This window comes from Aphelocoma coerulescens, chromosome 1, assembly GCF_041296385.1.
Source record: "Aphelocoma coerulescens isolate FSJ_1873_10779 chromosome 1, UR_Acoe_1.0, whole genome shotgun sequence".
Taxonomy (NCBI): Eukaryota; Metazoa; Chordata; class Aves; order Passeriformes; family Corvidae; genus Aphelocoma; species Aphelocoma coerulescens.
The window spans coordinates 25,031,823-25,054,066 of NC_091013.1; the positions used below are offsets into that span (position 1 = coordinate 25,031,823).

A 22,244-nucleotide genomic window follows, 5' to 3' on the forward strand; every position below is an offset into this window, starting at 1 on the left:
GTCGAGAAGGGTTAGGAGAAAAAAAAGACGTCTCTGATTCTGTATCAACAATGACTCTTCATATTGCTGCACGCATCTGCCTTAAAGCCCCCTGTCCTTCCTGGTGGTTCAGAGCCAATCATCTGGCCTTGTTGGGAACTCGGAGACTGTCCCAAGCTGCAAATTCCCATGACCAGAGTGTGAGGGTCTGTACCAAGTCCCTTGTACATGCTGCTAGAACATGTGTTCTGCGCTCCCATGTGGAGAGGGTATCCCAATACACAAATTACTAAAAAGTCACAGCCTCTGTAAGAGAATTAAATTCTTTCTATGGTTAAAACAGCCAGTAGTAACTTCTATTTGCATGATCAAATCAGTTTTGATAGCTGTTCCCACCACAAAAATAGTTATGCTTTTGTTTAAACAGAAGAACACAGAATGGAAAAATTGGCATACGATAGGCTGAACTCCTGCAGGGGTTTTAATTTTCACATACTCTTAAACTCATGGAGCCTAATGAGCTTAACATTTTGGCCAGTTGCACAATTTGGAAATTTCAACAGTGAATGGTTTTTGGACTGAAAAAAAATGTTCTCACAAATATGAAAAGTGAACAGATGTTACTATTGGTGCTTCCAACGCCTACTGACAGAAAACATCTGTGTTGAACTTCCTGAATTTTAGGATCTTGAGAACACTCCCACACACCACTGAAAGCCATTTGAAAGCAATTGGGCTGGCAGATTGGCTCTTGTGTCTATGACTGAATGTTCTAACTCAAGCAGGTGCTGGTTGTTGTCTTGCCTTGAGTAGCCCAGTTAGCCAAGCAGCAACTTTACAGCTATCCAACTGACTGTGTTATCCAAATTTTTAGCAATATGTGTGAAGTAGGCTTTTTAAAAGTCCCAGAAAGCAGTTGTCTTAATATTATGATGGTAATAAAATGAATTGAATGAATGGAAAGAATAAAAAAATTATTATTTTGATGCAGATGCTAGCAGAGTAGGAAGATTGCACTGCATTCTATGGTGCCCTGGAAATTTTTTGGCTTTTTAATCCTGCAAAAACCCATGTTGAATGAACAGAATTTTGTTCTATAAATATACTCATTGTGCTAAAAACATGTAAGGCATTCACTGTCCTCCAAATGCTTAATCACACATTTAATAGGCACCATGACCAAAGACTGCTCCTTTACATGAGCATGATACAGCAGATGTCACAAAGTAACTGGGAGTTCCCTGCTTCCTCCTGCTCCTTGTCCACACCCATCAGTGTGATATTTGTCTGGTTGTAAGAGCATATTTGGCAAGGTGATTTTCCTCTCTGGCAAATTTTTGGTTGACTATCAAACTAAGCTTCTCCAATTAATTACGTAGTAATGAACATTTGACAAGTATAAATCAATGTCATTTTAGAGTTCTGTAAAACATCATTAGCTCATTCAAGTTCATTCAGGTTCACTCAAAGTAACATTTCCAAATTGAACTTTAGTTACCTCTTTCTTAAAAACAGAATTTAGCTGGAAGTCAAAGGGGCAGGATTTACATGTCACTGAAGTAGAGTTTTTTTCTGATTTTACAGTTGTCTTAGCTTGGTAGACTCAGTTTAACCAACATAAAGTGAGTAGCTCTGTTAACTGCACTTCCACTCTCAGGCCAAGATGGAATAAATGGATATGCTTTTGAGCACTCAACATTATCATCTGATTACTCTTTTATGCTGAAATATTTCTCACTCCAACAAAATCCTACTGTTTTGTACCACCAGTAGCAACAGTTCTCCTATATATTGCCTGTCAAGTTAAGTAAATTTATTGCATTAATATCCCACTCCTTTTTCACTCAGCATGATTTTCACAATCCAGTTTATTTCAGTCTTTATTCTAACTGCTAAATCCACAATTTCAGGACTTGAACTTTTGGGGTATTGCCTTCTTGCACAGTTTAGAAAGCAATGATGTGAGGTCAACTTTTGAGCTAGAGACCTGGGCCCCTTTTCTAGACACTTAAGAAAAATGGGCACATTCAGGTGCATTTGTTCTACCTAGTTTGAATATCTGCATTAGACTATCATGCCATGAGATATCACCTGCATCTGATGGGAGCTTTTGATGACTACACTGTATGTAGATAAATGTCTACATCTGTTCATAAATACAATACTTTAAAATAAATTCTGTACCTTTCAAGTCATTCCAAGTCTTCTTACATAATTCAGTAGATCATGCTCACAGGAGAGATATATTTGCTAATATATGTCTTAATTCTGATCCTGAATTTCCCAGTTTGTCTGTGCAGCCATACTTCAGCAGGGATTCTGCTTTGTACTTTCAGAGATATCCCCTTATTGAGTCAGCAAACAAAACTACCCTTTGTCTCTGCCCAATGCTTCTTTCCCACATCTTGTCCACCTCCATCTTCTCCTTTCTATGCCTTAACCTTTTGAAGGTTAGTATGGAAATCCTCATGTGGTTTTGTCTAGACTTGCCCTTTCTGATGCTTTTCTTTGAGAGACCATTGCTGTGGTCCCACTATTGTTCTTGCTACAGAAGCACTGCAAAGCACAGAAAGCGTTTCTGACATTTACTCCTGTGTATTTTGTGGCATGAAGAAACTATTAACTGGTGCTTTTGAGTTCTTGACCTACATTCCAGCATATATTTACTTTTGCACATGTTTTATCTTCTTGGGTGACATAGCAGCTTTCTGGAAGATCACAAATTAGATCAAACCGTGGGAACAGAAAACAGTACAAAATTATTTCATTACTGAGTACAGAAAAGGGATGTGGCTTCTGGTAAAGAGAATGCTTTCATAGTTCCTTTTTTATGAAGATTTAATGTGTATTCCTTCCTTAATGAAGAAAAAAAAAATAAATCCACCCTTCTGCAAGCTGAATCACTGCTCTGGAATTAATGTCATTTGGTCACCACTGTCCTGAGAGAAAATGTCATATGTCCAGAGAATGTACTTAAAAGAACAGCAGATTTTTACCATGCCACTAGGCTGAACTAGCCTAATTTTTTAGTTATTTTTAACGAACTTTATAGTTTTTTGTATACTTTTCTTATAAATAAAAAAAAACTTTTTAAAAAATGAGAAGGAAAGTCTTTTCTGAGAATAAGAGCTGGAATGTGAAACTCAGCTAAATAACCTCCTCTAAAGTAGCAAAACAAAAAAAAAGTAGAAATCACCATTAGTTATGTACTTTTATGTTTAAAGCCTGCTGACTCTTTCAGCGCTACTCTGTGTTTAGGAATTGAATATCACACAGCTTAAGGCACAACAGAAAGGTTTGTTTGATTTGCTTATCAATATTCTAATTAGACAACAGAAATCCATCTCTTCCTGGTACCATGGTACACTGGTAACCATGTTGTTACCAAATGTCTGAAATATCAGAATAAGGCTCCCCTTTTGGTATCAGTGTGGTGGCAGAAGTTAATGCCAACCCTACACTTGTCAAGATCCAGTTATTAAAGTTCTTGGAGATGCCTCTGCCTGAATTAAGGTTCAAACAAGACCATATGCCAGTGACAATAGTATGGGTTTTATTTAATAGTAAATATGAGAAAGAGAAAAATAGAAAGAAAGAAATAGAAAAGGGGGGGGGGGGGGGGGGGAGAGAGACAGAACAAGAGTGACAGGGACAGAATAAGGAAAATATCACCACTCTGTGGATCCCAAAAATGCTCTGTTGATCCTCTCCAGCTGGTCTTCTTGGTGGTGAAGGTCCCCCCGAAAGGCATAGAATTCAATGGGTTACTATAGCTCAGGCTAGGTAGGAAAACCCAGGCACCTCCCTGGGGGGGGGGGCTGGGGGGGGGGGAGTTTGCAATTGTCTCTTACAGCAGACTCTAGGTTTGTGCAGTCCTGTGGTGCAAACCCTCAGGAATGACTCTGGAGCGGCACTTCAGGGGGTCTTTGATGGATTATGACACCCCCTCAGCTGCCTCTCACATGAATGTCCCATGGACGTGGCCTGTGGGGTTGGGGGTTCTGCAGTTGGGCCAGTTTGTGTAAGGGAGGATGGGTGTTCACTGCCTCTGACCAAAGGTTACACCCCAAACCTCCTCCCCCTCCTGCCTCATTTCAGGGGGGGGGGGGGGAGTCTTTGCAAACCTGGCTTCTGTGGCTGTGGTGTCCCCCACCCCAAAGTCAGCCAGGAAAGAATCTCTGCTGCATTTGGCTTTCTTGTGGATGCATTCCTCTCCTTCCTCCTTGTTTGTTTTTTCCTAGGCCTGAGATGATGAAAAAATGGGTTTTCTCTTTATCTAATCTTAGTGGTTTAACTTACAGTCCAAAGCCCCAGCCAAGTATCCTCAGGGAGGCTTCTTTGGTTTTAGCTTCTTTATACAGTTTTTGTTATAATGAGCAAAACTTTATATCAATGTTTGAGGCATGAATTGTTTCAGTCTCTGACAACACTAAAAATTCAGAAGATAAATTTGAGATTTTTCAGGCCTATGACAGTAAATTTAAATATCCATTGAAGAAGTAAGATAATCAGTTTTTCTCATTGAAGACCAAGTTTTTCTGCTACACAGAATAAAGTTGAATGATGGAACACCTTCGCTTCAGGCAGCCATGCTGCTCAGTTGCATGATGCATTTCATCCCATTTCATTTGCACTTTCCCAGCTATCTCACTGACAGACATTTTGCCAGAAACCTGCTGCTTTTGTTGCCTTAGACCTCAATCAAGGACAGTTTGACCCTAAACTCTTTATCAGATTTCCTGAGGGCTGTACCATGGTCTGGAATCCTTCACCTGGAGTGGTGGGGGCTGCATGCAGCAGCAATGGCTGGTGCCATCCTAGTGAGGAGCTTCTGAATGCTCACTGCAAACTGTTCCAAGGCATCTGTCTTTTAGCAAGTAGTCATTACTACAGTCCTGAAGACACAGAAATAAAGTAACATACTAATATGAGTAACAACCAAGACTGCACATACTTCAAGATTTTTTCTCTCAGATGATCTTTTTCTCCAGTGGCTAGCATTGGTTGTGTTATGCCCTGTGTATTTGTATTTTCTACCCTTCCATGCATCATTTTGATCTATTCTTCCTAGGTGGAATTACAAAAATGTTTGAATCTTGCTTAAACAAAACTCTTGAGTTGCTGAGGTGGATGGAACCATTCAAACTACATCATCAGTGTACAACATAATGGTGTAAGGTCAGAAATGTTCCAGTTTCTTCTGTGTCATGGTAGATGTTGTACTCATCCGTGTCTGGAGATCTCTGGGGGTCTGTCCATACTGGGCAGCCCAGTGCTGCCAGAAGCAGCTACTGACTCACACCATGCGGTGGCAGCAGGTGCTCCATGTGGTCTGCTTTTCTCTGCCTCCCAGCCCAAAGTGGTGCAACCCCATAGGTGAAGTATTTCTGACAAAGTGTTCACTTCATGGAGCTGAACCCCAAACCTTTCCCCTATGTATTCCCCTCTAGTATGTTTAATCCATAAACTCCTAGATAACCTCCTGGATTTATGCTCCAGCAGAAATGCCAGGTGATATGCCCATCCTAGTCTGACTCTGTGTGCCACAGCAGGATTCTTGAAGTTCTTCCTTGTAATTTATATCTTTGGGGGTGGTGGGAGCACTAAGATCATACATTTTTTATTTGGGGTCAGTGATTACTTTAGTGCACTACATCCATTAAAATCACCTGAAAGAATCACAAATTCCCTACATTTACATCCAGTCTTCCACATTTGCCAGCATTACATTTAAAAACTTTTCCGTTTCTTTCTTGTGTGCCTGGGGGGATGACTTTTCCTGGTTTAGCACTTTCAATAAGCTCAAAAGTTGCTCATTTTCCTTATAAATTATTTTATTCCCTGGTGAGTTGCTTTCTGTTCCGCTTGCTGGTCTCACTGAGTAGGAGTGCACTGAGGTCCTTGCTGTCACGTCCTTTCCCCATCTGTTCTTAGATGGCTGTTCCAGACTAAGCGCTCTTACAAAAAATTCCAGCTCCAGCTTGTCTGTCATGGTCAGATCACCCTTCCCTCAGGAAATGAACTTGTCCTTTCACCAATGACCTTTTCAAAATGTCAGGAAATTAACCTCCTTTCTTTTTGTCCACTGTTAAAAGAAATGATGGTCTACAAGGCTCGTTTTCGTGTGGGGAATACTGAATCATCACATTCCATGTACCAGAAGCAATTGCAAAATGGCTGTCTGTAATGAAACATGGAGAAATGGGCTCAATGGCTGGGAAGCTCTGTAGAAACTTGGATTCATTCTCCCCTTTATTGCAAATCAACAGTTTTCTCCTATCTTTGTATCTCCACCCTGGTAGGTGGATTTCTCAGCAATTCATGATTTCTGTGTTTTAAAACCTTTGGAGCAGGTACTGTCATTTATTGCATCTTTGTTTGTATAGCACACCAAACATTTGGTTGCTCTCAAAATTAGCACACCCTCCTCTGTCAATTTTGTTTCCACACTGTAAATTTAACAGTAAATTAAAAGGAAGAAAGTATTGCAACATACCTCTTTCATCTGAGTGATCATAAAAGAACTGAAAATTAAAGTTCAAGCTGCAAAACATGTACATTAAGTACAAATTTAAAAGTCTGATCAGGATCTTCTTACGTCCACGAGTACTTAATTGCAAAATGGAGTTATTAAATTCAGTCACAACCTTGGCAGCATTTTCTTTCGTGCATGTCACTGGACAAGTGACAATGTATATATAACATGGCAAATATTTGCTAGGAAGATTTCCTCTAGGCTTTCTAATTTCCAACCTTTGCTCCTCTCTGTAAATAGTTTTTTCACAGTATCTGGGCTGGTCACAAGAGTTTTGTGAGACCTCTTCCAGTCAGCTGAAGTTGCAGGAAGAGCAAAGCAGGGACTGCCTATCTACGTATATATCCCACATCCTGACATTGGGAGCTTTGTAATTTGACTAAACAGTTTTGGAAGTTTTGTATGAAACACAACAAAAGGACTTCTTGTTAGTCTTCAAGATATTCCATCAGCCCACTTTTTCCTTTTCTTTTTATGCGCTCTCTCAGAGGTGCTGGCTGTGGCATTCCACACACACTTCAGTGAGCCTCTTAGCACTGGCCTGTAACTCCTGTGGTGGGTGGTATGGGGTAATGGTGCCATGCTCTGGATTAGGGAAGAGGTCCAGTTCACCCTAGTGAAATGGGAAGGGCACTGTGGGCCAGAGCGTGTTCAAGAGGAAGTACTTCATGAGTTTTCTAAAATATGACAAGGATGGTATGTTTCCCTAGGCTTGTTTTGGTTTGGTTTTGGTTTTTTCTTAAGACCTGGAAATTTTAAGTCAGGCCCAATTTTACAGCTTTGGAGAATTTTCTAGGATTTCTGACCCTCCAGGAGCACAGGCATAGTACCATGTGTGGCATGTGTCACACAGGGGTATTTGTGACTAATAATTGAGTCATGCGTTATTTGACTGAACCTTTCAAACTTATTGTCTTTGCTTAAATCTCCTCAGCGACCTTTGCCAAAGAGAGAATGTTCTTAGGTCACTTGCTAATGAAAAGGGGACATACTTGTTCAACAAAAGACCTAAGATAAAGGAAGCAGAGTTAAAGCTGACAAGTCTGGGTTAACAAAGGTTAGCAAAGTTAATTCAGTTAGCAAGCCAATGTACTAATTAGCTGAATAATTACACAAGTATTGTCATGATATTAAGTATTTCCCTAGCTCTAACTCTAGCCTTGTGTTAAACTAGTTCCATCAGGATCTATTCTCTTGTCTTTATTGCAAATAATATTAAATAACCCATATTCCTCAACAAACAAATTACCAGATAATTACCAGGAAAGCATGGGGAAGGGGTGCTGATGCCCAGCCCTCTTACTTGTTTTCCATTCCTTGTTTATTTCTTCCTCCACACCAGATGGGAAAATGGGACTGCAAGTGGGAGAGTGGTATCTAATGTAGGAATTAGAGAGGTAACCATGTTCCATGGAATACCACCTTTGAACTGTACAGCTCTGCATGGTCCCCATGGAAAGCCAGGCACAGATTTGACTATTCTGAACATAACCAGCCTTTTATCAGAAACTGCAATGAAAAGTTTTACACGTGTTCTGCCTCCAGACAGCCGCCCACTAAAGGGGTGTAGAGGGGCACTAACAAGATGGTTTGCTTATCTCAGGAGGATGAGTGGGCTTTGGAATTTATTTGATTTATTTTGGCTTTTGGGCATTCCAAAAATGAAGCGGCATTTTCAGTGCACAGAATCCATGTATTCCTTCCTTTGCAGAAGCAACTGAAATGTTCATTTTCAGAAATTAAATGCAACTGGAGCCAACTCAAATCTCTACAAATGAATTTGAATAGTTTTTCCGTATTCTTTGCAGATGTATGGGATATGTTTCCATCCTTTTTGAACCCTTTTAAAAGTTCCTTTCTAGCTTTGGGTGCATGAGGAAAAACAAACTACCTTAAGCATTTAATGAGGTTTTAAGGCTTTATAGTAAAATTGAAATATTTTTGATTGATAGTTGCATAGGAATTTATACTGCTCTACCAAAAGAACCCAAACAAACAAAAAGATCACAGACTCCATTTTTTTAATGAAGGAAATTTCTATTTCCCTAAAAAGGCAATTTCATGGGGCATGCTCATATGTATTTTGTCAATTCCTATATACTTAAATTTTGAGCCATAGTAGGTAAGAAAAGTGGAGAAAATGTGACATAAGAAAGAACTTCTTTTTCCTGATCTTGGGACTCACACTGAAAAATTCTGGTTCAGATTTAAGTCATTATTCTAGTGCTTTTAATCAGCATCTTTCCACTTGAGTCAGGCAACTCGGAAAATATGTCTACTGTGATCTGCACCTCCACAGAGTAACTTTTAGAGATTCCCTGTGTTCTAAGAAAACTAAAAACTAGTGCTGTGGAGGTAGGTAGATGCATCTGTAGTAGCCAGCTGTGCCTGGAAGGAAATGAGCAGCTGCTTGTTCAGATGCATATGCCTCCTGCCAACATGAGTTCTTTTATGTTTTAGATGTGTTCACGTAATCTTTGTTCCTTCTCAGTTTGTTAATCTGAAAAGACTTTGGCCTCCTAGCACCTAATAACCCACATGAGCAGATTTGGTTTAAAAGTAGGGATGCTATATAAAGTCAGGTTTGGTTGTAAGCAGAGGGAATTCTTTTTCTCACTGGCAGCTCAAACACTTAAATTCATGGCGTCCTTTGGCAGTGCTCCTAAACCATCAGTCTTGTCAAATCAATCACAACAGTAGAGCAAAAGAGCCATACTGCACGAGATCCATCCTGGTGGCTTGTTCCAAGGAACTCCATGTAATTCACCCTTCATATTGGCTCATTCCTAGTCTTCTTCCAAAAAAAAAAGACTTGCACTGAGTTCTGTACTCGGTTTGGCTGTGTCAGCTTCTCAATATGGACTGATATCATACAATAAGATTTAAAATATAAAACCTACCCCAAGTGTTTTGACAGCCATTTTACGTGAAAGCAGTGTGGAAAACTGATGTGTTGTTAAAGCTACAAGTAAGCTGTGTTTCAGTCGTAGTGTTGGTTTGGGGTATGCGGTATAAAGACAGCTATAGCACAGATATATTTTTATTTTAGATAGTTGTTGACTATGAAGTTTTTAAAGTATATCACAAATGAGACTATGAGACTAAAATAAATTTTGCCTAATATCAGTAAGGCATTGCTCAGCATCTTTGCTACAACTTCCCGGTCCAAAGAAATTAGGATATCTTCAGATTCATTTTTTCAAGTACCCACACTGCCCTCTTTCCACCTCAATGGCATTAAATGAAGTTGAATTCTTGAACAGGAATTACATTCATCTTCTAGCTCTTTCTTTGAAGGCATGGGCAAGACTGTAAGTATTTTATACTAAAACAAGGTAGTATTTTCTATCAGCTTTTTTGTATAAATATGTATGTGTTTGTTCATGGTTTGCTTTAGTTCTTCCTTTGTGAGATACTGATGCTGTTGCAGCCTGGTCTGTGAAGAAAATCTAATTGCATTTTAAAAACAACTTTCATTAGATTTGACTTTTAATTTGAATGTTTTGGTAAATGGTGCTTTGCCCCATTTAAAGCATATTTCTCCAGAAAAGATTGCAGCAGTTTAGTATTAATGTCATTAGTGCAGTGAGTACATGTAAAACATATGTGCCTTCAGTGACGCTACATCTGGAATGATATTCAAATACTTCAGTTCACAGATCTCAGACATACTGTCACAATCCATTACTTAAACCACCATTGTGTCGTTTCAAATTTGTTTTTTCCCCTTTTGAGCCTTGGGATGCTGGCAGCCAACAGGGATTATTTTTAAACAATGGTTGAAGTGGCCTGAAGAGCCGAACCAGCACTGGAAGGGAGAATGACCGGGGAGCCCTGTGTGCAACTCTTCAACCTGTGAGGATCCATGCATGTCCCATCATTTTCAGGCTCCATTGCTGAATAGAAATATCATCACTAAAGGGGCAGAAATTCCTGCCGTTAAATATCAGACTCCACTTGTAATAAATACGGCCAATAAGCAAATTTCACAGTTAAGCGTATTTTACTTGTTTGGAGCATCATACGTTGTGTTGTAGGAGAATCACTCTTGAGAAACCTTCTTCCAAAGAAAACATTTTTTTTGTAGAGTGGCCATAAATACTGAAGTAGTGAATATTGATTTGCATGCTAATACCGATGTGTTAATTTTGTGAACACATGTGCAATGTAGTCACTGCTGCTGGAGTTTCTCTGTGTGGTGTTTCCAGATGATTTTTATCAAAGAGCCTGGCCTACTGGGAAGGAAAGAAATTCTGTGTTTATTTTTTGTTGGAGAGATTGACTCCATTGCAGCAGTGATAACTTATCCAGCTTCATGCATCAAAACTGTTCCTATGTAAATGCTGTTTTCTTATTTTTATCAGGGCCAGCCAGGACTTCTTGGATCACAGGGATTCACTGGACCACCAGGATTGATGGGGATCCCAGGAGTGCAAGGTCCCAAAGGCCACAAAGGTGAAAGAGGATACCCGGGAATAACTGGACCCAAAGGAGAAGTGGTAACTTTTGAATATCAAATGTTTTAGCTAATAAGCAAAATGCTGGGCAGAGCATCATTTTAATTGTGCTGTTTCACTCTAGGGACAAAGAGGAGTCACTGGATTCCCCGGGGCAGATGGCATTCCTGTAAGTAGCAGGTTACTTCATCTTTAAGAAATCACCAACTGCAAATATTGCAGGCTAGCTTAAAGCCTTTGTAATTTAATTAAAATGTCTGGCTCAAATTCTACATCAGCCACGTACACACTCTTCAGCTAAGGACATTTGCTGAAGTGAGTGGAACTACAGATACACAACAAAAGAGCAGAATCTGTGCTCCATCTCATTCCCTCAGGTAATTAAGGTCCATTTGCTTTGTCCTATGGAGAAATCGCCTTGTAAAAGGGGCAGAAAAGGATAGACATTTCCTGTGTCTCTGGAGGTTACCAAGCTAAGTATGTTCTTTTGTAGGAAAGACCTGTGACATAAGTGCTTCACAACTCTTAAGCTTGTGAACGAAGGACACGAGTGGGTCATTCCTAATTTTTTCTGATTTGCAAAGCTTGTATAAAGACCAGTGATTTTAAGAATACTAACTATGGTTAATTTGCTTTATAGCTCATATGGCATGCTTGAGATTGTCTTTAAAAACTTCCTGAGCACTAAACAGTGTAAAACTTTGAACAAATTGACCAGGTCCATGAAACTGAAACACTCAAAGAGGAAAACCGGGTAAAGTTCACAGCACAGTATTTTCCCAGCCTACCCTTCTTTACATCTTGTGTCATAAAATAACAAAGAAATCTGAGTCACTGGAATCCCTGGACAGAGTTCCCAGGCTTGGGTTTCCTTTGTAGTGCTCCCTGACACCAGGGCCCTGCTTTGCAGCCCACGCATCCGCATCCACTCTGCTTTTACCCTCTTTTGTTTCTAGAAGAGCTTCCTATCAAGTTTCAGGGATTTCTCTCTCACAATCTTCCTTGTCTCCCTCTTTCTCACTCTTAAAGGAAAAAAAGAAGACCATATTTGCCATTTCTATTAACACTCCTGAGCCAAGGATCTTGTTCATCTCACTGCATCTCATGCTGAGTTTTTTTCTAAGCACTGTAACATCCTGGGAAGCAGAGTAAATTGCTCCCCTGTGAAGCCCAGTGTTGCTATAGCTGGACTGCTTCTCTTACCTGGGCATGTTTTCTTTTTCAGCCCTGCCTCCCTGGCCTCTGCACATTGAATTGTGAGGGATAAATACCTTCAGACAGTACTTGAACTTGCATTTTCACTGTGTCCTCTCTTCAAGCTCCCCTGCCCTTCAAGCACCCTTACATTTCCCAACCAGTTTTTTCAGGCCAAGTCTTAACACTGACCATGGGAAGGCAGGTAGATAGACACCTGAACAAACCACAATGGCACGGTGCTAGGATGTGGGGCTGGCAGCCAAGAGAGAAGGGTGACAAGACTGAATCTCTTCTGGGATGAGTGCCAGTATTTGGTGAAGCTGAGTAAGGACATGGACATTCTTCTGTTTTTTCTAAGCAATGGAGCAAAAGCAAAGAGAAAACTCTTGCTATAGATGAAGGGACAAATGTTTTATGTTAGTTTCTGGGTTTTGTAACTGAGCCTGCTGGAAGAAAGAGCTGCTCAAGGGAAGATTTGCTTCTCATCAGCCTCAGTGCAAATCAGAAGCAACAGCAATTAAGGTGATCTGGGAACAGCAGTGAAAACCAGTTTGAGACAAGAGTAACTTTTCAGAGGCTGTGTGTCAAGGTCTTGGAGTGCCCCCAGCTCCCTAACTTTGAGCCCTGCTGTTTTCTTCCATATTCACAGCCTCATCATGACACTCAATCTAGCTCCAACAGAATCTTTGACTTTTTTCCTGGCTTGGAAGCTGTTCAAAGTCAGTGAGGAGCCATTCTTGCCACTCTTCCAGTGTGAAGCACTGAAATCCTTAACAATCCCGGTTCTTGGTGGATCCCTCACAGCAGCCTCATCTGGCTTAGTTCTCTGCATAACAGAGCCTGCATTGAACATAGCTTTCTTACCCTTTCTGAAAGGTCCTTCACTACTCATTTTTTCATACTGTCTGGGGCATCTGGTTCAAGCTGCAGCTATATTAAAAAAAGGCACTGTCTGTTTCTGTCTTTGAAAATCCTAGTTTCCCATGGATCCAAGCCTTGGGCTTAATGTGAGAATGTCTAAATACTTCGTGACTACAGGAAAAGGAAAACTAGAAACAGATGGATAGATAAACACTTATTTTTTTCCTCAACAGGGTCATCCAGGGCAGCCAGGACCAAGGGGGAAACCAGGTCATGATGGCTGTAATGGGACAGCAGGTGACCCTGGTGACTCAGGAACTCCCGGACGCTCTGGTTTCCCTGGTAGCATTGTAAGTAGCTGGCAGGGAGTACGTGAAGCTGAGAACATTGCTGGAGTGAGTTTCATTCATATGTGGGTTGGAAGTTAATGGGACATATCTTAATGAAGGGAATGTGGGGCTTTTTGGCCCAGCAGAGCATTTGTGCAGACTCAGCATGGACACACTGCACTGTGTTTAGTCATTGAATTGCAGCCAGGGCCAGAAGATCTGCTCAGAGCTATACCTCTCATACAGGTCTTGGCAGAGAGATTACTGTAGGAAAACCTGTACAGCTTTAATCAACAGCAATAAAATAATATTAAACTCACACCTGCTGATGAAAGTAACCTTTCCTTTCTTGCCCCATGGCCAAAGTATTGGCTTTTCATGATGAGATACACAGGATCATGCTGAGGTGAGCGGTGGGGCTCCTGGATTTACCAGGGGACAGGTCAGCCCTGGGAAGTGCAGCATCAGCTCTAGCTAGGACATGCTTCCCCATAATACCACTCCCAGGTAATGGGGTGTTTCTCCCACAGATTTAGAAATTCATTCTTTTATGTACTGTACATCTTTTTTCTAAACCATAAATTTCCAAAGCTAGGCATAGTCTCTACCTCTAAACTGCAGTATGTTTATGTATACTTATGAAAACACCAACAAATATTTTTCATTTTACTCTTAGCTGTTTACAAGGTAACATATATGATATGAAACTTAGGGTGTGTTTTGATTTTTCTGGTCACCTCCAGGGAGTCCAAGGGCCCAAGGGCCAGAAGGGGGAGCCGTACATAATAGCACCGGAGATCATCAGCCGATACAGGGTACGTCTGTAACTCCCAGCAGTTATTCTTGCACAGTACAGTTTTTCACACACATGATGGAGAGTACATTTTTCTTATACCCTGATGGGCACATCCCAAGAGGCCCACTTTGATTTTGTGTAGGCTTTGAAAGGCAGATTCTGCTTCCTCTGGTTGCAGCAAAGTTTATCTGATATCCAAGGGAAAAAAATCTCCATCAGTTATTTCCGAGGAAAGTCAGCCTGTAAGTGGATTGCGAAGGCACTGTAGATGATGTAGGTCAAGTATTCCCCTCTTTATTCAATGACTACCTTTGTATCATGCATGGCAAGATCCTTCCTTTGCCATAGTTTTGTCCATTTAGTGATTCTGGTTACTATTAGCACCTTTTCTGTAAAATATTCATGCAAGTGTTTGACTGACTTAGGGTGAAATATCCTTCAATATTTTATTTATTTATTTATTTAGTGAACCTCAAGTATTCCAGTGGGTGCTTTTACTGTGTCTAATCCTTAAAACTTATTTTGTAATCACTTGCAGCTTTTTCTCATATACATATATAATCTTGCATAATTTGAAGGTATGAGAAGGAGATAAGATTACATATGCAGAGTATAAATTGTGGCTGATATAAAAGCTACAGCTGAGCTATACTCAGCACAGAAGGGATCTGCTGACACTGTTTATGTGTGTTTTGTGCCAGCAGTACCTGCCAAAATAGGTATCTCTCTTGACATATTTGTAAGTTGCCTGTATTTTTTAATGGAATTCTCTTTTCCTTTTAGAAAATCTTCAGATCTTCACTTGTTAGCAATCAGGAATGATTAAGGAATGATTAAGGAATGATTAAGTAATGTTTAAGAAATGTTCAACTACATTTTGGCCAAGGATGGATACTGACACCTGTATTCATTTCAGAAAGTATTTGGTTCCACAAATTATTCTGTTAACTAAACTCAAATTAACTAGGTAGTTAAGATGCTACTCAAAGTGATTGAAGGTGTTTGGACTGAGTAACACATTATTTATGTGTGTTGAAACGTCTTTGGGCTAGGACATTTTTGGATCTAATTTCCAAAAACATTTCAGCATGTACTGAAGTTAAAATATGTGATCACTGAAAACAGTATGTTCCAAATGCTTTTAGTGACTCAGAAGAGAATCAAAATGACTCAGTAATTCCCATGCAACTCACAAAATGAGCTTGGGCATTTCAGCTAAGGTTATAGTCCTAATTAAGCCACTGGTTAGATAGGATTTTTCGACAAAAAAATTCAGTGTGGTCTGTTGTATCATTCAGCCTTGTAGTTTGGGTCCCTAACTTCACTAGCCAACTTTGTACCCTGCTACTCTATTGCATGCAACTACACCATATATAGAAAGCATGAAATCTGTGTGGCCCACATTCAGTTATCTCAGCATCTCTATGGAATGCATCTGTATGGAAGGGTTCAAGTAGCATCATATGCTATAATTAGTTGTTTGAATGAGAAAAAAATTAATGAGTGATAAAAATATTTTATTCAATTTTGTATATAGAAGTTATTGCATTTTTTACTTCTTGTTGTTTGTTGTTTTGTTTTTTTTTAGGGAGATCCTGGGGATTCAGGGTTCATTGGTTTTCCAGTAAGTAGTGTTACAGTGGATGTGATGAAATGTCAACAGTAACTAATATCAGAACAACATTAATTGATAGTTGGTGGGCTTTTTTATTTAAAGGGACCTCCAGGTACGCTGGGTATTCAAGGACCTGTTGGTCCAAGAGGACAGCAAGGAAGACCAGTAAGTACATTTAAATTATGTTCTCTAGAAAATTAACCAAACAGAAGAATTATGTTCCATTATGTTAAATTGTAACCTAGGGTAGATAGCAAGAAGGTGTCAATGGACATAAAACCTTTTAAAAAGCACTGTGAGACACTGAGGGATGAATATTGCAGAAAGAGGTATAGGTTTTTTGCGCTGTGCTGTCAAAGGCTTTTGATTTAGGTTGTATTTTTTTAACCTCTTTGGAACATCTCCCTACATCGGAAATATCATGATTTGAATATGTTATCTTTTCTACTCATAAAGGATATGTATGTTAGCTCTCCACACTTCCCACAGGAGATTGAATAGTATTTAGAATGCAATCTTATTCTTGAACTACTTTTCAGTAATTTTTTTCCAAAATCATCATTTACAGCATTGATGTTGACAACTGTTGCAGTATAGTTCTTTGAGAAGATTGTGTTCTCTCCAGATACCATTTTATATATTTCTTATTTCCATGGTTAATAGTTTTGCTGGTGAGAAGCAGATATTCAAATTCAATATATTTCATTTTCTTAAAGCTTTTTTTATTTTCCTGTAATGCAACTTTGTAGCATTTTCTTTTCTTCGTTTTGTCAGAATTCACTTTGGACCTGTTTTGCATTACTGATCTGAGGGGGAGAAATTAATTCAGGGCTTTTCACACACAGCCCCCATAGCTGTTTTCAGGGACATCCCCCACCCACTCCCCACTGCCCAAAAAAAATCAAACTAAACAAAAAAAGCCCTAAATCCATAGCATGCTAAGCTGTTCAAAGTTAATTTTCTGCACTGGCCTGTTTCATCACCTGGAGTATACTTCACGTTTTCTTCCTCCACTGGTTCTCCTGAAGGGAAACCAGTCCTTTACTTACTCTTGCTTTAGAGCAAACCCACAGAAGTTCACGAGCTTCACACAGGAGCCCAGCCTGCAATGACTCATATTCCCAGAGCTCTTTCTTGGATGTTAGGAGTGCTATGAACCATACGTTTTCTGAGCCCCACAATTACATCCCTCTGGTTACCATATCGGCAACATCTCTTTTGAGCAAAATACATCCAACTTTATTTACTGCCTCTAAAGCTGTGACTCACCTGTAGAGAGATCTGGGAGCATTTCACAGGTCTGAGAGGCCTGTGGTAGTTCAACCCCCTTACACACCAATACAGTACCAAGACTGCAGCCCAGTGAAGCACTTAAAGATGTGCTTAACTTCAGGTATGAGCTTAAAATGTTACTTAGTCAGAATCCAAAACATGAGTTCTTATTACTTGAAAAATGGGTTTTCATTAGATCTAGGCTGGGTAACTGTCATTATGTTCAGAAGGATTATGATGTGATTTAGGAAGGTATTTTTCAGAACAGTAAATACAGCTAATATAGTAAGAATAGCACATGAGATGCTGAGGAATACACTGCCTACTAAGTATAAACTTAGGTTTCAGACAGAAAGGAAATAACCTCCTGCATGCATTGGTTAGAAAGCAACGAGTAACTTGCTCTCCCCTATTGTGCTTCCCCAGGGACCACCAGGACCCCCAGGGCCCCAAGGACCACAAGTAAGTCTTTGTGTCAGAGTTGTTAATGTTGATTTTGTGTTGCTGAGGTTTATCCAAAACCTACTTGAAGGCAGTAAAAGAAAGAACCGTGGGCTGCACGAAAGACTGTGTAGCACAAGACTTTCTGTGTTGGCTGCATACCATGGGAAGTTAATCTTACACTGGGATCGCCTACCCTGAAAAGATTAAACCAGTTCTAGAGCCAGATTTAATTTGCTACTGTAGTCACAGTAGCTTCCCATGAACAGAGAATCCTTGCAGTCTTCACGATATTCAATTTTATCTCCATGGAAAAAACATACGAGCTCATTGTTCCAGCCCATTTAGGTGTTTTTATTTAGCATTCAAGGCTATTAAAAACATTGCAAAAGAAATGCTTAATCTTTTCATGACATTACTCAGTGGATGACTCAAAAAAGCACTGGTAGCATGAGATTTTAAATAGAGTTGTCGTTCTAAAAGTTTAGGTCTATAAAAATACTTCTAAGTCTATAAAAATACTTCAAGGTAAACCTAGACTATTATTTGATTGCAGTTCTTCAGTGGTGTCCTACAGACTTGTAAGCCTGAAAAGGCCTTTAAGCATGTTTAAATTTGAATTTTAAATTAGATTAGAGTTGTACACTTGGTAGATATTGACCTATTGTTTTTGCAGGGCAGCAGGGGCCTTGGCTTCTATGGAGAAAAAGGTGAACAGGTAAAGGAAAACTAATTAATTAATATCACTACTAAAGGGCAGGTTGATGTTATCTGCTATTTATAAATGATCCTATTTTAAATACTCTCTTCATTTGCAACTTCATTATATAATTATAAGAGAAAAATGAAGTATAGGTCTGAAAGTAATTATAATCTCTATGAGGAACATCATAGCTGAACTAACCCCTTCATCTGGGTCTCTCTGTACTCTCATTTACACTGAAACAGAGGTAACACTTCTGATCTATAAAGCCAGGCCACTTTATATAATGCAATGATCTTTGCTATTATTCTGGAAACACACAGGGCAAGAGCAAGTATTGCTATATATTAACCCAGCACAAAATTAATTTATCTTGCCATCAACTAATTTGGTATGGTTGTATATGGTTTAGAACCATACTCCCAGCAGGCACAAATCTGTGGTGCTCCTTTCATTGCAGTGTCCTAGACCCTGTGCTGATCAACTGCTTGACCAGCTATTATAGTTGTTAGTAAATGTACCTTCATATTTTTCCTGCAGGGCTCCCCAGGTCCTCCAGGTCCACCTGGGCTTCCTACAAGAGAACTGACGGGTGTCCCCCCTGACAAACACAAGGTAACTAAGAGGGTATTTTTCTAAAACAAACAAGGAACAAAGAGCTCTGCAGTACCAAAACTAAAATATTGTACAAACATGTTTTAACATATAGAACTTAGGACACTTCAATATATTAAAAGAGAAATCTGCTGCTTTCACAAACTTCGATCATAAAGTATTTATTGAAACTATGGTGGCTAAAGTAATTCAGAAAGTACTTCTCAGGTTTAAAGGTGCCTTTGGCAAACTTGTTCTTTTTGTTTAAGCATGCAACTACTGGCCATCACTCACATCTCATTTTACAAACAGAAATGCCTGCTGAGAAACCATTACTGTGTTTGTTTTTATAGCTTATCTGTGTGATGCAGATATTTATATACTTAAAGTTAAGCCTTATTCATAAGTATTGGTGAAATCCCCACCAGCGAGATGCAGTTTATTCTCATCTGCTGCTTCTTGCTGGGAGCAGAGGCAGTCATACCCTGTATGTGTATATTCTGTATCAGACACCAATCTCCAGACCAGTAATTTTTCATCCCGTATCTGAAGTTAGGAAGTTTATGTGGCTCGTACAATTTTTGCAATAAGATGAGTAAATTGCTACGATACTGGAAGATCTAAAAACACCTTTAATGCTCTGCAGTCTGCATTAAGTAACATACATGCTGGGATTTCCATGACTAAGCAGAAACACCCACATGTGAGCTACTTACCTGTTATATTCAATGGAGATGTCATCAAGATAGTGAGTGGACTTTAGGCTATGATTCGTCTTACCCTAACAGGACCTCTTGATCAAATAATTCATAGATAATCAGTAGGTAAAAATGGAAGAATGTGCATTTATTCAAAGGCATTATTTAGGCACTCACTACCCAGACACGTCATGAACAAGCCTGGAAAGAGTTGGGCATTCACATTCCTAGAGACCTTTTCAGAAAAATTATCAAATAGTTTTCTAAAAAGCAACTTCAAAAACTTCTTATGAAAGCATGCATTTCATATGAGAAGTGTATGAATAAAGAACAGACAAGAGTAATGTTTTTTCTCTTGATCAGTCATTTTGTGTTGTATGAAAGTTACTGAAACGTAAATGGGAATGCCAAACCTATCTGAATACTTTTTCTTTATTGTTAGGGTGAAAGAGGAGACCCTGGGCCAAGAGGGGAAGCTGGAATTCCAGTAAGTCATGTGGAGAAGAACAAAGACAAATAATAATATTGGATATAATACTTGTGCACTGTTCACTGATGTGATGGAATATAGATATAGAGCAATATAGATGTGTTATAAGCAGAGACACCAGTTCTAATGCTTCAGAAAAACTGAACAACTTGATGTGTAATAACTCCACAGCACAATCAGTTGTTCTCTTACTGTTTTACTGAAATAAGATCTTCCCTCACACATTTTTAACTTTAGTTTTAACTATTAATAAATCTCTTTACTTATTCTTCTGATCTATGTTTTAAAATTTCACTATATTTCATTAAATAAGAATATATGAAATATTTTTTCTCATTTTTAGTCTACTTTCCAACACATACAGACTTTTTGTTTCATCGTTTTTTAGATCTGTTGAGTAACTGGGCAGTAATCCCATATGTTGCTGTATTGTGTAAAGCTGTCAACCCAGCTTGACTGAACATGGTTTCGTTATAACTCAGAGACAACCTCTAGACTGACTGAATAGCTTTGCCATTGACTGGTTCCTTTTGACTTCCCAGAGGGCTTTAAAACACAGTCTTTACCAAGCAGGGGTGCCTCACTGAGCATTTTGCAGAGATTTATTTTCTCAGATGGTCTGGTTAGCAACTCCACAAGGTTATGGGAGAAGGTCACAGTGTGAGCCCTGGTGCCCTCCATGTGTGGTTGCTAGCCAGTTCTTCAGCTGCTGGTCATATTTTACACATGTAGGATTGTTTTTTACTCATTAGGAAAACTGTAGATTATATGCTGATGTAGCAAAAGGGGATATGTGTTTCTCCCCCCCCCCTTTTTTTTTGTACAGTAGGGTGGGTAGCAGCATGCCTATGTTTGCCAAATAACGCTCTGAAGCTACAGTTTGGGCATAAACTGAGTTGCTTAATTGGTTATATAGCTGACTAATTACTTTGGCTCTTCTTCAGAGCTGCAGACACAGATGAAATAAAGGAGATGGTAGGAGGGAGACACTGTCTTCTCTATAATGGCCTGCTCCTGCTATTGTAGTGAAGCAAGCATGTTACACTTAATTTTAAGGACAACAGTTCTTTCACATGCAGCTATTACTAGATTATCCTTGTGTTACAGTGATGCTTTCTTCCTGTTTAGCTTCCATAAAACAGTGTTGCAATTTTTTGCACATAATGAAGAAATATGTTGAACTGACGTGCAGTCTTTCCTAGGGTGTACTTCTCTTTGCTCCTGAAAAAGGTGAAGAAGGGGTAATGGGCTACCCGGGACAAAGGGTGAGTCATTTATTAAAGGTAGAATTCACTCAGCTGAATGTGTGGATATGAGCTGAGAATTTGCCTTCTGGAACGGAGCACAGATGAACGAACTATAGAAATTATAGTTCTTCAGATCAGTAGGTTTGGCCAGCTCAGAACTGCCTGAAGCAGGAAAGTGAAAAGGCCATTTTGAAGTGGTGGTGGGAGGAGGCCCCCACGGGACTCACAGGTGTGCCTGTGGACTCACAGGTATGCCAAAGAATGACAAGCTATGCCTGTGCCATCACTGGGAAGCCTTGTGCATCTCTCACCAGAAGCTGTGCTCAGTGACCACAGCTGCTGTCCTGGTCCTCAGCACACACTGTTTCCATTTGAGATGTCTGCAGAACACAGATAACAAACATGAGTCTGACTCCACTTACTTGTGACCCCTCAAACAAAAGTTAATCTAAATGTTTCCTCCTAGCATCTATGACTGCTTGTTTTGGGGCAGTGTTTCTGAAGTGCTTAAATAGAGTGAGAACAGTACCGATAATACATGTTTTTTTAAAATCTCAGTCATCTTTAAAATCTTTATGGTCAATTTAAAATTTATTGATTAAGAGAGAAAAAATCAAATACTGGATTAGATTTTGGACCTGTTCCATTTGCACCATACAAAAATCTAATTTAAAACCTATCTGAAGGGTGACTGTTAGAGTTTAAAGCTGCTAGACTTATTTATTTCAGAGTTTCAAGCCGTTAGATTTATTTTATCTAAGAAATAATAATAGTTCTTTGCCATGGGGATGTTAGAATGGCATTTTATATCATTAATTTTATTGTACCTCCATAGGGACTGCCTGGCATCAGTGGTTTTCCAGGACTCAGTGGAGAAAGAGTGAGTATTTATATGAGACTGTTGCTTCTAACACATATGTAGACAATCTGTCTGAAAAGTAAACTGTAGAGGACAAATTCTGCCTGCAATTACACTAGCTGTAGTCTAACAAATATCATCTGGGTTCATCCATCATTGTAATTTGGGGTC

General features: G+C 39.5%; 1 protein-coding gene across 2 annotated transcripts in view; it reads left to right on the forward strand.

Annotated features, from left to right (window-relative positions):
- COL4A2 (collagen type IV alpha 2 chain) overlaps positions 1–22,244 on the forward strand; it is a 145,700-nt gene that overhangs the window by 84,821 nt on the left and 38,635 nt on the right. For both annotated transcript variants that reach the window (XM_069003977.1, XM_069003981.1), the window contains 12 exons: positions 10,879–11,013; positions 11,096–11,140; positions 13,263–13,379; positions 14,102–14,173; positions 15,743–15,778; positions 15,872–15,934; positions 17,468–17,503; positions 18,159–18,200; positions 18,726–18,800; positions 19,920–19,964; positions 21,170–21,232; positions 22,050–22,094. In XM_069003977.1, the coding sequence (XP_068860078.1) occupies positions 10,879–11,013; positions 11,096–11,140; positions 13,263–13,379; positions 14,102–14,173; positions 15,743–15,778; positions 15,872–15,934; positions 17,468–17,503; positions 18,159–18,200; positions 18,726–18,800; positions 19,920–19,964; positions 21,170–21,232; positions 22,050–22,094 (774 nt within the window). The remainder of the gene's footprint in view (positions 1–10,878; positions 11,014–11,095; positions 11,141–13,262; positions 13,380–14,101; positions 14,174–15,742; positions 15,779–15,871; positions 15,935–17,467; positions 17,504–18,158; positions 18,201–18,725; positions 18,801–19,919; positions 19,965–21,169; positions 21,233–22,049; positions 22,095–22,244) is intronic.